This window comes from Nelumbo nucifera, chromosome 7 (assembly GCF_055504915.1).
Source record: "Nelumbo nucifera cultivar China Antique chromosome 7, China Antique-T2T, whole genome shotgun sequence".
Lineage (NCBI taxonomy): Eukaryota > Viridiplantae > Streptophyta > Magnoliopsida > Proteales > Nelumbonaceae > Nelumbo > Nelumbo nucifera.
The window spans coordinates 53412864-53430641 of NC_142655.1; the positions used below are offsets into that span (position 1 = coordinate 53412864).

The following is a 17778-nucleotide window of genomic DNA, read 5'->3' on the forward strand; positions in this document are numbered from 1 at the left end:
TCTCTTGCCTCCTCCCTGTTCTTGTCGCCCTGTTTGCCAATTCGATCTCCAGTTGTGGGAGAAGTCAAGATTGGATCTTGACATCAGTTCTTTGAGAAAGGATTGAAAGGAAGCCGTGCTCACGTACCATCCTGCTGATTCTTGCGAAGGACAGAGTTTTTGGAGAAGAACCCTGCTGATTCTGCTCCATCCTGCACTGCGCCATCTTCAGTGGGAGCAGTCTTTGGATCCTTTCTTGGGCGTGAACACCTTCGTTGGGAGATACTATTTCTCCAGATTAGGTACAATCCTCTCCTACTTTTGGTTCAGATCTGGTTCAGTTTATGGTTCAAGAATGATCCTTGAAAATATGATTTTCTAAATAGGGAATGCGATTCCCAATTGAATGGAGAGAAAAATTTTTGAAATTTGCCCCCTTATTCCGCAATCTTTGGGCGTCCATGGGATGGATCTCTCATCCCTTCACTCTATTGCTTCCTCCTCTTTTGCCAAGACAATTATTACATCTGCACTTAGTGCTATATAGTTTTGTCCCCCAAGCTCTTGGGTTATTGACTCGGGAGCTTTTGAACACATGACCAACGACTCTTCTTTATTTCATCTTATTATTTGGTTTCTGGACAAGATAAAAGTAAGGGATATCCAACTTGGAAAAACTCTTTCTCTTAAGTCTACCGTGTATGTTCCTAATTTTACTGCCAACTTACTTTCAGTTTTTAGAATAACAAAAACTTCGGATTGTGTTTTGGCCTTCTTTCCCACTCATTGTGTTTTCTAGGACCGATTGACAAAACAAACGAATGGGAGTGGTCGTGAGTCTGGAGGTCTCTACTATCTCAATGTAGACATCGGTTCAGCACTTAAGATAGTGTCTACTAATATCAATGAATATATGAGTTTACTAATTGGAGTGGGGGAAGTAGAAAGGGAGGTGCTGGAATAGTGTGTGATAGTGTTGGAATGCCAGTTAGGGGAGTTACCTTTCTGCTATTTGTGTCTTTCGGTGGGGACCAAGATTTCAGAAGTACGGGTATGGAGGCCAGTGCTAGAAAGGGTGGAAACAAGATTGGAGAATTGGAGAATTGGAAAGCAAAATACCTGTCTTTTGGGGGTAGAATAACTCTCATTGGAAATGTCCTTTCAAGCTTACCAACATACTATTTGTCATTATTAAGGTTTGAAGGAAGGTGGTTGACAAGATCAAAACTACGAAAGGATTTCCTTTGGGAAGGAATTGGGGGACAAAACAAGTTCCATTTTTATCAGTTCCTTGTATCTTGATTGAACTATTGTGTAAACTGCATGTGTGTAAGGATGCAGCTGGGTGTCTTCTTAACACCCCCGGGTTGTATGAATCTTTTTTGTTTTAATGATTTTTTTTTTTATTATGACTCTTCAAAAAAAAAAAAAAAACAATGAATGCAAGGAGTCTAGTACTTTGGTTTATCCTGGCATGCCAGATTGGGTCATTTGTCTTTTTCATTGTTGAGAGTCTTGTTTCCAAAGTTGTTTGAGGTGTCCTTTGAAAGTCTTTTTTGTGATGTGTGTCAATTGTCTAAACATTGTAGAACAAATTATCCAAGTTCTAGTAATGAAGTTGATGCTCCTTTTGATTTAATTCATTCAGATGTTTGGGGTCCTTCACCCATTGTTTCCATGGATGGCTATCGGCATTTCACTAGTTTTATTGATCACTTTACAAGATACACTTGGTTTATTTGATGAAAGAAAGAGAAGAAGTACCTAGAATCATTATGGTGTTTTGTAAGATGATTGAGACATAGTTTGGAAAGAAGGTTAAATAGTTCCGTTCAAATAATGCAATTGGATATTTCAAGAGTTCTCTAAATGTATTATTTAAAGATGAAGGGACCTTGCATCAGTCATCATGTACTTGCACACCACAATAGAAATAGTGTTGCGGAAGGGAAAAATAGACATTTACTTGAGACCACTTGTGCTCTAGTGATTTAAAGCAAGGTCCCAAAGAAGTTTTCTTCTCATGCTGTTTTGACAGCTTCTTATCTCATCAACCCTTTTTTCTGTCCCGTGTATGTTTTGGGAGTTGGTTCTCTGCTGACGTCAGCAGTCCGTATAGGTGTCGGTGGCAGTCTATGAAACCAGCACAGTTTGATTTGCCCTGGTTTTAGAACAATTTTGGTATAGCTCTTGTCACTATTTGAAGCTTCTATGATTTTTTAGTGGATTTTTCAAGGAAAAATTCGTAGAAGTCCCAGATCTGATGTCGAGCCATGTATATCTGGTTTAATGATTTTTTTTTTTTTTTTTTTTTTCTGTTGTTAAACCTAGACCGTTCATGTCGTTTTTCAATTTGTGATTGGAGGGAAGTGGTCCCGTAATTTTCTGAGCACTGTGTGATTTTTGGGAGATTTTTTTCTCCCTCTATTTTGCCGCCAACCTAGTTTTTGGGTCTTACTTTGGTTCTTAACTGTGTGGTAACCTAGTTTTTTGGGTTTGGAACCTCGGTTAAAGTGATGGGGGTCCTTTTTGGTTGATGAAAAGGTGTTTTATTAGAATATGGAATCATCTAACGATTTTCAGATGGTTCCCGACGTGCTCTCGGGAACTAAAGATATTTCTAGTGGTATGATAACTACTGTTAAACTGGATAGAACTAATTTTTTAGAGTGGTCTCAGTTTTCTAAACTTACCATTACTAGAGAGGTAAACTGGGATTCATCATAGGAAGGGAAGTGAACCCGAGTCTTGAAGATCTGAAATTTGCAAGGTGGGATCAGGACAACTCCCTTGTTATATCATGGTTGATTTGCTCAATGCAACCTCATATTGCCCGGAATTACATGTTTCTTCCATCTGCCAAGGATATCTGGGATAGGGTGGTTGCTACTTATTCCCAAGTTAACGATACTGCTAGAGTGTATTAGCTTCAGAGGGAAGCTTGCAGTATGCGTTAGGGGGAGAGATCTGTTGTTGTGTATTTCTCTTCTCTAGCTTATCTGGGAAGAAATGGATCACTTGAAAGCTCTAGTTTGGAAGGACCCTGAAGATGGTGAGCAGTATCGAAAGTACATAGAGGAGAATAAAGTCTTTGATTTTGGCTGGCTTAAACCCAAAATTTGATTTCACCAGGCAACACATTCTTAGTGCAGGCGTTGTCTCTCTTGCTACTTCTTACTCTCTTGTACATGGGGAAGAAAGCCGAAGAACTGCCATGATGCAATCCTCTGTGAGTGATCATTCTGCCTTTGTGTCATCTCGACCCAAGCAAAATACTAGCACACATCCCATTGCAGATAAGGTCGAGGATGTTATTTGTGAGTACTACAAGAAGCCAAGACACACTAAAGAAAGGTGTTGGAATATATTGTTGCAGTTAGAGAAGGGTGGTACATCCACACTCCACAACAAAATGGGGTGGTTGAAAGAAAAAATAGGCATGTGGTTGAAGTTACTCGAGGCTTATTATTCCAACTCGTTTTTGGGGCGATGCTGTTGAGAAAGCCGTGCATCTCATTAATAGATTCCCATCACGGGTCCTTAACCTTCATTCTCCTCATCAACTACTCTTCCCTGATTAACCTCCTTTTTATCTACCCCTTAAGGTCTTTGGTTGTGTTTGTTTTGTTCATGATATGAGTCCTTTCTAGCGAAAGTTTGATCCTAAATCAGTTAAGTGTGTTTTCCTTGGTTACTCTTCAGTCCAAAAAGGCTATTGATGCTTTGATGCTCTCTTTGGCAAGAGATACATCTCTAAGATGTTACCTTTTTGGAGTTCTCTTCCTTCTTCCAGTCATCTCGTCCTTCTCTTTAGGGAGAAAATGCAAGTAAAGATTGGACTCGTATCTGGCTTCTTGTTCCTACCTCTATTCCTCCCTCTCTTCCTTGTGACAATGGTATTCCTCCTTCTCCTCCTCCTCCTGTGTATTGGCCTCGATCCTGGCAGCACTGTAGGGTGCAAGTGGGTATATGTAGTTAAACACATGGCTGATGGTTCTGTCAAGATGTATAAAGCTAGATTAGTTGCAAAAGGATTCACCCAAAAGGAAGGGATTGATTATAAGTAGACCTTTGCTCAGTTGCCAAATTGAATACTATACGGGTGTTACTTTCTCTTGCAACAAAATTTTCTTGGGAATTACATTAGTTGGATGTCAAGAATGCTTTCTTAAACAAAGATCTACAAGAAATCTACATGGACCCTCCTCTAGGGTATGACATGAGAGGAAAGGTTATGGCCTCAAACAATCTCCAAGGGCTTGGGTCGAAAGATTATGCAAGGCAATGAATGTTATTGGGTACAAGCAGCGCAGTGCTGATAACACGTTCTATAAAAGAAATGAAGGAAAGCTAACAACATTTATTGTTTATGTTGATGATATGGTTGTTACGAGAGATGATTTGAAAGTTGAAGGACTTCTTAGCCTCAGAGTTTGAAATCAAAGATTTGGGACTTCTGAAATATTTCTTAGAAATAGAGCTGGCTAGATCTAGAGAGGGAATATACATCTGCCAAAGGAAGTATGCATTGAACCTTCTAAAGACAAAGAAGCTAGGATCTAGACTAGTAGAAACTCTTATAGAGAAAAATCATGGGTTATAGGAAGATGATGGAGAACTGTATCCTGACAAAGAAAGATATCAGAAATTAGTTGGTAAATTTCTTTATTTATCCCTCATAAGACCTGATATTGTATATGTAGTTCATGTGGTTAGTAGGAGTGGATTTGAGCCGAGCCAAGCCTAATATCTAGCTATTCGAGCTCGGCCTGCCAGTAAACTAGGAGGCTCGAGCTTGAGCTAGTGACTTGAGCTCAAATTCGGTTAGAGTCAAAAGCCCGTAAGTTCGAGCTCGGCTCGACTCGAGCTCGATTGTGAACCAAATGTTTTATAAAAATAAAAGACTATGCATATAAAAATTAAGAATTATAAAAACTAGTTATTATTATATATATAAAAATATTATGTTTTACATTTATGATATTTTTATATTTATTATTTTATATATATATATATACATACATACATACATACATACATAAAAGCTCTATTAGGCTTGCAAGCCTCACGAGCTGAGTGGCCACCCCTAGTGGTCAGCCAATTTATGCATTCTCCACAGGTTACACATATGAGGGTAGTAGAAAGGATCTTGAGATACTTGAAGGCATGTCCTAGGAAGGGATTGCATTTAAGAAACAAATGGAAGCCTACACTAATGCTGACAGAGCAGGTTCTCGTGGAGATTAAAGGTCTAGATCTGAATGTTGCACCTTCATAGGTGGTAAACTAGTCACTTAGAGGAGCAAGAAACAAACGGTTGTTGCAAGATTAAATGCTGAGGATGAATTTAGGGCTATGGCCCATGGAGTTGCTGAACTGATTTGGCTTCAGATTCTTATAAAGGAGTTAGGGACAGAAGTAACTAGACCTTTAAAGCTGTATTGTGATAATCAGGTTGCAATCAACATTGCTAACAACCCAGTCTAGCATGATAGGACAAAGCATATTGAGATTGTTAGACACTTTGTGTAAGAAAGAATTGTTTGTGGGGACCTTTGCATTCCTTACATGCCATCTACAAGAAAACTAGCTGATGTTCTTACCAAGGGTCTCACCAAGACAAGATTTATGGAACTATTATGTAAGCTGAGCATGAAAGATATATCTATGCTCAGCTTGAGGGGTAGAGTTGTTAGACTTAGTTTGTGAGCTTAGGCCTTATTTGTTATGTTATGTTATGTTTTTCTTTTATGTTTCTCTTTTGGGCTTAATGGGCCTGGGCCCCTTCTATTTTAATATGTAATTTCTTTCTTTCTTCTTGCCTACTAACCAGGGGGCAGATCAGTGATTTAAAAGGCATGCCTAAGGTGCGCCTAGGTGCACAGGCGAGGCACAGTTTAGGGTAGGCGCCTCACCCAAGTACTAGGCGCAACACTTTCGAAAGGCGTATGTATGCCTAGTGTGCCTAAGTGTTTTCCTGATGCGCCTTGCTCCTTACCCCAAGCATGCGCCTTTTGAAAATTTTGCGCTTTTTTGCTTTCTCTTTGAACCTAGTGGCTGGGAGAACTCCCTATTTGCTAATGTTGTTCATTCATTCATCTTAATAAAATATATTCATAAAAGACAATTAAAATTATAAAATTATTATTTTTTGTGTGAAAATATAGAATTTAAGACCCTAACATGAACTTGTTTGGGCTTGCCTCGAGGGGCGTGGCACAAAGGTGGCTCGTAGAGTCAGGAATGTAATATGTTTTACATCACATTAGTTACTTGAAATAATGCAGTTGAGGAAAAAAAAGAGATTGTGCGTTTTACATGCTTGAAAATGTTTTATGTTGAGCAAGAGCAAGTGAAGAGAGGGGAGGAGAAGAGAGAAGAGAGATGAGTCGAGTGACTGAAAGCCCTCCACAACTTAGGGGGCGAAAGAATGATTTTATTATTTATACTAGTACAGTCGAACAATATAAACAGAGGAGAAATTACAACAGTACCCTTATGGTACTAAATCTGAATACATAAACAACTGACAACATTTTATTTATTTGATTTTATTTTTAAATTTTCATTTGAATATGCTTTACATGTTATGTTTAGGTATTTTAGTTTTAGATAATAGGTTTTTGAAAACATTAATTTTAAAATTTAAGTTTATATTATTTATTAATATTATGCTTCATGTTTTTTTTTTTTGAAAATTTTGGCATTTTTTTTGACCTTTTGCATTTATTTTTGTAAATTTGCACCTTGCTTCAAAAAGGCGCGTTCCTCGCCTTGCTCCTCGAGCGCAAATTGGCTCTTGCGCCTTTTTTGCGCCTTGCACTTTTAAAACACGGGGGCAGATTTGTCTCTGTACTCTTTCTTGTAACCCTACTATAAATGATAAGATTAGGGGCTGTGAGAATGGCTGTTACCCCATTCCTCTCAATCTTCTTTTTTCTCCACTGTTCTTCCTCTCTAATCTGAAAACTAATATCTTTCATCTCCCTCCAATTTTTGGGTGCAACCATAGTTTTCAAGGTGCCAAGGTGAGGCTAGGTGACAGGGTGGTGCCTTGTTGTGCCTAGGTGGGTGCTTAGGTGATGGATTTTTTTAAGTAAAAAACATATACCCTAGGGTAGTTCCATAGGTTCCATAAACATATTTCTTAAATAATTATCCATAATTTTCATAAGAAAAGTATAAACTTCATGTTGAAGTATAAAAATCATCATATTCCAACGTATTCATGAGATGAATATGAAGAAAGAAAAGAAATTCAAATTTTCTTTTATGAAAAGCTTGGAGACATAATTGCATTTTATAGCATGTGCTGGTGACCCCACTGAAATATGGTTTGATCTGGTTTTTTTGACAGTTGTTTTGCGGATGATAAGTTTTGGATATGATTATTACAGGGCATGTCGAGATTATCATTTTGATGAAGAGGTAATTTGATTATAATTTTCTTGTTCAACCTATATTTGTTTTAACAAATGTTTTATATTTTCTTGGGCTGTTCTTGAAATTCTTTCCATACTAACTTGCTTCTTCTTTGGTCTCTAGAGATGATCCTGTTGTTCCATGGGTTTTTCCTTTTTCTGAAGATAAAAAAAAAAAGAAAAAGGAGATTAGAAAGAAAGGTGATAAGCAATCACCCAACAAAGAGCAAAGAAAAACCCCAATAGGAACAACCCCAAGATGGAAAAAATCCAAAATGCCCAGCCTGAAAACCAAGCTGAGCATTGATGGTTGTTTATTTGAAAACCCCTGGATTTCAGGCATTGGTGTTTCTTTCAGGAGCAATGTTAGAGATTCCTGAGGTATGCTCGAGTCTGGTTGGGAGAGGTGAGACTCTAGACAAACCTCTTCTCAAAGTTGAGGGGTTTATGACTGATATAAGCTCTAGTTACTTTGCAGTTGGGGTTTACAGTGACTATCAGGCTGTGCTGAGATGTTTGAGAGATGGAAGCGAGGGATATTGGGTATATTGACATTGGGTCAAAGAGGAACCTCTGTGGACAGGGGAACATTTCATTCCATTGGATAAGATCTTCCAATGATCTAGCTATTTCTTTAGCTACAAGTTGGGTAGCAAGGAATGTATTTCATATGGGATTAGCCTACAGGACTTTTTTTTTTTTACTTTTGTCAAGGGTGTACAAATAAGCTGTTTGTCAGGATTCTTACATTTTTTCTTTCTGTGTTTACTTTTATATCTTTTGTATCTTCTTTCTTGATGATTTATTAATTAATTCACTTGATGTCGATCATGTCACTGATAAAAAATCATTTCCATACTTCAACGTTAATTGAATTGCTGTTCCTTGCTTGAATTTCATAATTGTCTGTTTTGGAGTCTTGTTTCTTTGGCTGTTTTGATATTGACCTCATTACCTTTTCAAATAGCAGTGTTTAGGAAACCGGACCAGACTGGCCGGTTGGACTGGTTGAACCATGACCTGGGCCCCTGGCTGGTTTGGTCACACCCCAATAACTGTCTTTGTTAAAAACCCGGTGAAAACTGGCTGCCTGGTTATTTTAACAAGAAAACCAGTGAACCGGTCCTAGTTTCATGAAACCGGCCGCGCCATTAAATAATTGAAATTTTAAAATGTGTTTGACAAGACTTGAACCCATGACTTCTTATTTTCATATATTGCTTAATTACCACTAATCCATTTCTTTACTTGTGTAATTTAATGACTCTTTATTGTATACATTGCTTTATTATACACATATTTTAAAGAAAATGTAAATTAAGAGACTTGAGCCCTGTCATTTGCTTTAAAAATTAAGGAATTTGCCATCCATCCACTATATTTAAGTATATTAAAACTTGTAAAATATATTATACATAGTATTTATATGACCCGTAGTATATATACATATATGCCATGTCATCACAATTTGACCTCACAATTCTGACCCCTGAACCTCTCCCTTTCCCGGTTCAATGCCCAGTCTGGTTCTCTGAACATTGTCAAATAGTCAGCAATGATATTGCTTTTCCCGGAACAAATTAGCCCCATGTTCCTAACTTGATGTAGGAATATCCATTCCATGTATAACAAAGCTTATGTCATGCTGTGGGTCCTTCAATCTCCATTCTCTCTAATCTTGCACTTCTGTCGCTTTCATATTATCTGCAGAAACACATTCAACGTTGCCATATTTGTTCTTCAGGAAAGGCATGCTACTTTCTTTTACAGGTTAGCTATTTCTTATTGACAAGTCTTATTATATTAATGTTGCATTCATAGTTTCTAGATGCTGACACCAAGGTTCAAAATTTCGATGGGGGTGTATTATATCATTTCTTTTAGGTGTAAATACACCTATTTAAAGGGCTTTTGGAAGAAATCTTGTTTTTAATAATTAAAATTCATAAAAGAGGCTAAAACTCAAATTAAAAAATTAAAAAAATAAGAAAATGAAAAAGCACAAGGTTCAAAGTCTTGATGCACCCCTTCCGCTGCATTGGGGTGTATTGAAATTTTGAACCATGGCTGACACTTGGGTTCACTTAGATGTTTGATTTGGTGGATATGACCTGAGAATAGCAGAGCTAAACAGGCAATAGATAGGTGCATCATAATGATATTCTTTGGAAATATTTGATCATCCCAGTTTGTCCACTTTTTTTTTTTTTGATCAGTGACTGAAAATATTATTATTAACCCCATTATGTATTTCATCTTTCTTCCTTGAACTGGCATTCCGACTGTCATTGAGTACATAAGTAATTAATATACACTAGGTGCCATATTTACATTCAAAATTTTAGTAATGCTATGTTCTATCTGAGTCATTATCCTTTCTAGGAGTAAATTTGCTTCTTGTGTGTTCTGTTGTCTTTCAGGAACGAAGACTTCCTATCAAAAAATTCTCATTTTCTGTATACATGTGTTATTTGGTGTATGCACCCCTTTACATAGCTGGGCCAATTATAAGCTTCAATGCATTCGCTTCACAGGTATGCTTCCTCAGTGTTAGTTATCATCTTTCTTTCTTTCTTTATTATTTTGATAGATAGTTTTTTTCCCTCTTTACTATGGCTAAAAGTTTATGCTACTTTTGAGCATATAGCATGTAGACACTGACTGAATAGTATTTTAGGAAATGTGCCTGAAACTACAGAACCATTCAAATGAGTTTCATTGTATTAAGTGGAAGTATTTATGCTGTATGAGAAGAAGCAATGAAAGTGATTCTAATAGCTAAAGAGAAAATTTAGTGTACTGATTAGGAACCAGAATTTGGTACTTTTACCCAATGTTGTAAAACTTAGACTATATCAAAACTAGAAAGGCTACCTATCAAAACAAAAAGAAAAACTAGAAAGGCTACTGGGTCACAACTGACAAGTTGGTTCAACTGCCGGTCAACCCAGTGACCCATGATGTCATATTTATAAAATATAAAATATTATGTAAATCATGACATACATGTAAGTTGTGGCCAGATTGCTTTTCTCTTGGTTTTAATACAAGTGACCTGGGCAGATCCAAAAGATATAAAGTGACCAGGGTTCAAGTCATTTAATTTAGCTCACACTTTATTCAAAGATATATACACCCTATTTGCTAATGTTGTTCATTCATTCATCTCAATAAAATATCTTCTTAAAAGGCAATTAAAATTATAAAATCATTTTTTTGTGTGAAAATTAAGAATTTAAGACCCTAACATGGACTTGTTTGGGCTTGCCTTGAGGGGCATGACACAAAGGTGGGTTGTTGAATCAGGAATGTAATATGTTTTACCTCACATTAGCTACTTGAAGTAATTCAATTGAGGACAAAAAGAGATTGTGGGTTTTACATGCTTGAAAATGTTTTATATATTTGATTTTATTTTTAAATTTTCATTTGAATACGCTTTACATGTTATGTTTATGTATTTTAATTTCAGATAGTAGTTTTTTTTTTAATTTATTTTAAAATTTAATTTTATATTTTTTATTAATATTATGATTCATATTTTTTGTTTTTTGCATTTTTTGAATTTTCTGACATTTTTTTTTTATTTTTAGCTTTTTTTTTTTGTATTTTTGTGCCTTGCACCTTGGGTGCAAATTGGCTCCTGTGCCTTGCACTTTTAAAAAGACTAGGAAGCACACATGAGTGGAGAGGCATTTATTTGGCCTCCTTTTTTGAAGCATTTCACAAGTGTTCACCTTTCCAAGAAAACCTCCCAACACAGTGGTTGAACTTTGGGTGGTATGGACTTACTCCATATCTCTTTTGCTGGGTGTCCTCCAAAAATAAGATTCCTTTTATGGTTGGCCATGAGCCCAACAAAGGAGAGATTGTGCAGTAGAGGACTCAGTGTAGACCCAGTATGCAAATTTTGTGGGCAAATAGAGACCACGAAACACATTTTAACAACCTGTGTGATAGCCAAAATGTTCTGGAATATGGTAACAAGATATTGGATCAAAACATCCATTAAAGCTTAGAAGAATGGTGGAAGGAAGTTGGTAAACCACAAAACAATCAAGAGGTAAGATGGAAATGGGAAAAAAGTGAGTTTTATCATGTGGTTTTTATGGAAAAATCGAAATGAGAATATTTTTATAAATAAAAGCTATGCCCCTCCCAAAATAGTAGATAGAGCATTCCAAAACTGCAGAGAATACATAGAGGCTCATGAGAAAAAAAGGGGTGAGTGAACGAGAAAATACCCAAAGACCTATAATATGGATAAAGTTGGACCCACCGAAACAAGATGAACTAAAGATAAACTTCATCCTGCCTTATTAATGATCTATGTGCGTATGGGTATGTGATAAGAAATCACAAAGGTGAGATTATCAAGTTTGGAGCAGACCCCATTGGGGCCACATCAATAGCAGTAACAGAAACAAGGGCAGCCCTGGAAGCTCATAAACAACTAAAGGATGTACCAAACAGGAGCATTATTATCGAAGGAGACTCCCTAGGAACTATTTGAGCCCTACAAGGCACAACAAATGCGACATGGCAATGCGATAGCATGATTGAAGATTCCAAGAAGCTGGTGGAAGAGGTTCAAGCGAAGATCACCTACAAGCACATTCATAGAGAAGGAAACCAAGTTGCAGATTGGATGGTGAATGAAGGGCATGGAGGAGTCATACAAGGTCACACAGGTCTTCACCAAGATCTCAGGGACCTAGTTTTAGCGGATTCTCTAGGGATTCTTTTCTCTCGGCATGCGTAACTTCCAATTTTATCAAAAAAAAGAGGCACATTTTATCCAATGGGTATGGAGCCTATACCCTTCTCTTTTGTTTCGCTAACTTATTCCCACTTCACTAAAAGGTCCCTTTTCTCCTCTCTAGGTTCCCAAAGAAAGTCCTTCATCATTTTCTCTAATTGTCCTGCTATCCTCGTTGGAATCCTGATTGTAGATAGGAAATAGATTGGTAAGTTAGCTAGGGTTGCTCTAATTGGAGTTATTCTTCCACCCAGAGAGATGCAGTTCCATTTCCAAAGGGCCAATTTCTTGGTGAATCTCTCTACTACTGGCTTCCAAAAGGTTTTTGATCTTGGGTTACCTCCTAAAGGTACCTAAGTACTCCAATGGCCAATGTTTTATCTCACACCCTAACATCCCAGCCAATACTCTTAGCTCTTCTTCCATATTGATCCTTACGAGACAGTTCTTTCCCCAAATCACCCTCAACATAGAAATAAGTTCAAAGAAAACTATTAGATGGAAGCACTGAAAACTTAGTTAAACATTGTCAAACCTGCTACAGTTGTTGTCTGAAATTTAAAGCAAAATTTCCAGCCCAAGCCGAGAACCGGTTTCTCAGTATTTTGAAATCTGAATTTCCGGATCGATCTTGCACCAAACTTGCACCAAACTCCAATGGCTATAGATTCTTTTCCATCTACAGTCATGAGTTGTATGTTGCATCCATTGTAGTTCATTCAGATAGTAGAAAATTCAGAAAATATTATCAGATTTATAACAGAAATAAAAGAGAAGAAGAAAGGTTTCTTGGAGAGAAGAAAAGAAGAGAATGAGAAGAAGAGATGGGAGAAGCCAATAATAGATCTGGCCCCCCACTATTTAACTTATATACTCACTGATTAAAAAACATTATATGTCTAATATTAAACTGCTATCAATTACATAAAAGAAAACATTAAACTGTTGGGCCTTGGGCCCAATAACACTACTTTAAAATATAAAATATTAACTACTAAAACCTCATCACATATGTTTGGGGTTTATGTTCTGTTTTATTTTATTTTGGGTTTAGATATTTTGTACTGATTCTGTTTTATTTTGTACTGATTTTGTCCAAAATTCCCTTATTCTTGAAACTGAACAAAAACTTGTATGATATTAATGTTGTTTGTATGTCAGGCTTTTTTGTTGTAAAGAGACAGGGCCGAATGGGCCCTAGTATCTTTTCTTGCAGTATGTTTTTATTTATCTGTTAGCTAATGGCTATTGGGCCTATCTTCATGGGCCTGTTATTTCATTTTGCTAGTTCTCTTTATGTTACTGCCTAGCTGGCCACCCACTTAAGGGTATACTTGTAATTATACTAAGATTGAAGTTTAGTAAAAGGATTAGAGAAGGGAGGGAAGAGATATTCGACTTCTTCTTCCTTCCTCTTCTTTTCTCCATCTTCTTGCTTTTGTGCTGCTGTTCTCTTCTTTTCTTCCTCTCTTCTCTCTAATTTTTCCAAGTTTACATCAGTTTTAGAGGACTGATTTACATCTTGGTATTAGAGCAGGTTTTTTTCTTCTTTCTTTTCTTCTTTCTCTTTTCCCATACACCCTTCGATTAAGAGAGTGTATGGAGAGATAGGTTCTCTATAGTTTAGAGGATCTTTTGCCTACTTGGTAGAGGGTTTGGAGAGTTTAAATTTGGCCAGAAATTGCCAAGAAGTTATGTTGTACTGTTTCTGTCCAAAACCCTAGCCGATTAGAGATTTTCAAAGTTACTGGTAAAAGTGAAGCTTTGGGTGTGGCACTCAATGCTTGGGAAGTGCTTTTTGACTTCTAAACGAGGGTGGTTCAGTTTTGAAAGAGGTTGGGAAGCTCTGGTAGGAGCAACTGCATCTTCTCTCTTTCTCTCCAATAGCCGAATGCAAAGAAACCCTAGTTTTCAAGCATCTGGGTACTGGTTTGACTTCAAGCAAGTTTATAAAGACCAAACTTCTAGCTTTTTGATTTTCGTTTGATTAATGGAGCAATACGGAAGTGAGTTCAAGCAGGTGTCGGTTTTCGGGCTTGGCTCGGTAGATTCCATTTTGACTGGTGTGACCACAATTAAGCTAGATGGAACAAATTATCTTGCTTGGGCACAATCTATAAGGATTTATATCTGTAGTAGAGGAAAATTAGGGTACCTCACAAGCAGTAAAGTGAAACCCAAAGAGATAGACCCTAAACTTGAGAAATGGGTGCAGGAAAACTATACAGTCATAGGATGGTTGGTCAACTCTATGCAGCCTCGTATAAGTCAGCACTATCTCTAGATGTTCTCGGCCAAGGAGATCTGGGACAGTGTTACTGAAACCTATTCACAGAAGTTGAATGTGGCTAGAGTTTACAAGCTGAAAAGTGATGTGAAGAACCTAAGACAGGGAGAGAAGAGTGGCAATCTACTATTCTATACTGAAATCCCTATGGTAGGAAATTGATGTTATGGAGACAGTTGCATGGGAGAGTAAAAATGATGCAGAAATGTTTAGGAAGTTGGTGGAATGAAATAGGGTTTTTGAATTTCTTACTGGACTCAACCCTAAGTTTGACATCATTAGGCAGAATCTTCTGGTCAAAGATGAGGTTACTCTCGCCTAGGCATATGCTATGGTAAGCAGTGAGGAGAGTAGGCGGCAGGTCCAGTTACAGAGTCCACCTACAGAACACTTTGTACATGCTGGAATAAAGCCAAAGGGTCCAACTGAGAAGAAGGAGCAAGTATGTGAATATTGCAAGAAACCGAGGCATACGACGAACACATGCTGGAAGCTTCATTCTGATCTTCTACCTGACCGGTTTAAGAATAACAACAATTTTAAGAAGGGCAGTCAGACAAGAAAGCCTAAGACAACTAATGTTGCCACAATACTGGAAGGAGGAAGTAAGGAGTGTGAAGAGAAGTCAACCATTGAATAGTTGGCAGCAATGAAGGCAGATTTTGAAAAGTATGGAAGGTTGTTAAATCACTTGGAGGCTATTGTTTCTACATCTCACTCTTCAAGCAACAAATCATCATCACCAGCATTTGCTCACTCAGGTATTCATGCTTCTACAAACCATGCTTCAGTTTCAGGTAATCATAAAATCCCTTGGATCATTGATTCTGGTGCATCAGACCATATGACCAGCTTATCTAATCTTTTTTGTTCATACCACCTCTTCTCTGGTAAAGAGGAAATATCCCTTGTTGATGGGTCTCTTGCTCCCATTTCGGCAAAGGGGATATAAAGACCTCTGACACCCTTTATTTATCCTCTGTCCTTCATGTCCCTAAACTTAATACAAATCTTTTATCTATTAGCAGCTTAACTAAATACATGAACTGTAGCATAACCTTCTTTCCCACTCATTATGTTTTTCAGGACTTGCAATCTCAGAGGATGGTTGGGAGTGGCCATGAGGCGAATGGAATATACTGCTGGACACACCTGATAGAGCTCTTGGACCACCTCATGGAGTTGCCTTGGAGTCAGTCTTGTCAGAGTCTGTTAACAAAGTCATGTTATGTCACTTTTGGTTTGGTCATTTGTCTTTTTCTGCTTTGAGTCATTTGTTTCCAGATATGTTTAAGGGCGCGTCTTTATTAAGTCTTCATTGTGAATCGTGTGAACTGGCAAAGCATTGTAGACACTCTTATCCAATAAGCAATAAAAGATATATTTCTCCTTTTCATATTGTTCACTCTGATGTGTGGGGGCCATATCATTTGCCTACTATGGGGGGTTACAGGTACTTTATCCTTTTTATTGATGATTATTCTCATTACACTTAGATTTATCTCATGAAATCCTGGGATGAAATACCAACTATTGTGCAAAAATTTCATGAATTCATCCTTACCAGTTTAACACCCGGATCAAAATATTCTGTTCTGATAATGCTAAGGAGTATTTTGAGAAAACCCTCTCAGCCTATCTTCAAACTTTTGGGGTTACTCATCAAAGCTCTTGTTCCTACACTCCACAACAAAATGTGGTTGAAGTTGCCAGATCCCTCCTTTTTGCATCCCATGTTCTTATAAAATTTTGGGGAGATGCTATCCTTACTGCTACCTTTTTGGTTAACCGTATGCCTTCCCGGGTTTTTGGCTTCAAAACCCCCTTTAGCCTTCTCTTTCTGGATGAGGATCTCTTCTCTCTTCCTCTCCGTGTTTTTGGGTGCACTTGCTATGTGCATGTTCATAGCCATCAAAGGCACAAATTTGAACCTAAGGCTTGTAAATGTGTTTTTCTGGAATATGGTCCCATGCAAAAGGGATATTGCTGTTTTGATCCGATTAGTGGCACCCGCTTTGTATCTCGTGATGTCACATTTGCTGAGTCTACTCCTTTCTTTAGTATTCCTCCTAAGGGGGAGAAATCAGAGGAACCCTTTGTTATGTCTCCAACAATTCCTCTTCCTATTCCTTTTAAGTCATCTGATGAGGTGTCCACTTCTCCCACTGGACATACCACTAGTATTCCTGCTCCTCCTCCACCTTATACTCCTATAAGTCCTCCTCATTCTGTTCTCCAAAGGTGGTACCAAAGACACAGATTCAGACATGGGCAAGTTGTTTCCACTCCTTCAAAAGAGCCTCTTGCTCCTCCCATCATTACTAAGGTAACAAGTCAGCCTTCCTTTGGCCCATCTACTTCTTTCCCAGACCTTGATCTTCGCAAGGGCAAGCGGAAGTGTACAACCCATTGTATCTCTAAACACCTGTCCTATAGCCTTCTATCTCCTACCTACTACTCTTTTCTTGCTTTTGTTTCTCCCCATGTGATACCCAGGTCTATACCAGAAGCCCATCTAAACCTGAATGGAGGGATGCTATGATGGCTGAATTGGATGCTTTGCATAAGAACCATACCTGGGATATTGTTGACTTGCCAGAAGGGAAGGAACCAGTGGGTTGTAAATGGGTATTTGCTATTAAATATCATTATGATGGTTCTATTGAGAGATTTAAGGCCAGGCTGGTTGCTAAAGGCTACAGTCAAACGTATGGTATTGACTATCTTGAGACATTTGCTCTTGTGGCTAAGATGACCTTAGTCCGGGTTTTGTTATCTCTAGCTACTACTTTTGATTGGCCTCTTCACTAGTTTGATGTTAAAAATGCCTTCTTGAATGGAGATCTACATAAAGAGGTCTATATGTCTTTGCCTTTGGGGGTGTATGGAAAGGAAATGCAAGGGAAGGTGTGTAAATTACAAAAATCCATTTATGGTCTCAGAGTCTCCTCGGGCTTGGTTTGAGAGGTTCAGGGCTGCTCTTGTTTCGTTTGGTTACACACAAACTCAATTTGACCATACCTTGTTCTTGAAAAGAAGTGGCTCTCTGGTGACCTTTCTCGTAGTTTATGTTGATGATATTGTGGTCACGGGTAATGACACCCAAGAGGTCAGTAAACTCAAAAGATTTCTTAACTCTGAATTTGAGATCAAGGATTTAGGAGATCTCCGATATTTTTTAGGCATTGAAGTTGCTAGATCTAAGGATGGTATCTTCATTTCTCAATGCAAATATGTCCTTGACCTCGTTGAGACTGGTAAACTTGGTGCTAAACCAGCCTCCACTCCTATTGATCCCAATCATAAGCTTTCTGCTATAGATGAACTTTTAT

At 37.8% G+C, this 17778-nt stretch overlaps 1 protein-coding gene across 3 annotated transcripts in view; it reads left to right on the plus strand.

Annotated features, from left to right (window-relative positions):
- Positions 1–17778, plus strand: part of LOC104610996 (MBOAT (membrane bound O-acyl transferase) family protein) — a 90894-nt gene that overhangs the window by 34166 nt on the left and 38950 nt on the right. For all 3 annotated transcript variants that reach the window (XM_010277891.3, XM_010277892.3, XM_010277893.3), the window contains exons 8-10: positions 7337–7407; positions 9111–9170; positions 9821–9934. In XM_010277891.3, coding sequence (XP_010276193.1) covers positions 7337–7407; positions 9111–9170; positions 9821–9934 — 245 coding nt within the window. The remainder of the gene's footprint in view (positions 1–7336; positions 7408–9110; positions 9171–9820; positions 9935–17778) is intronic.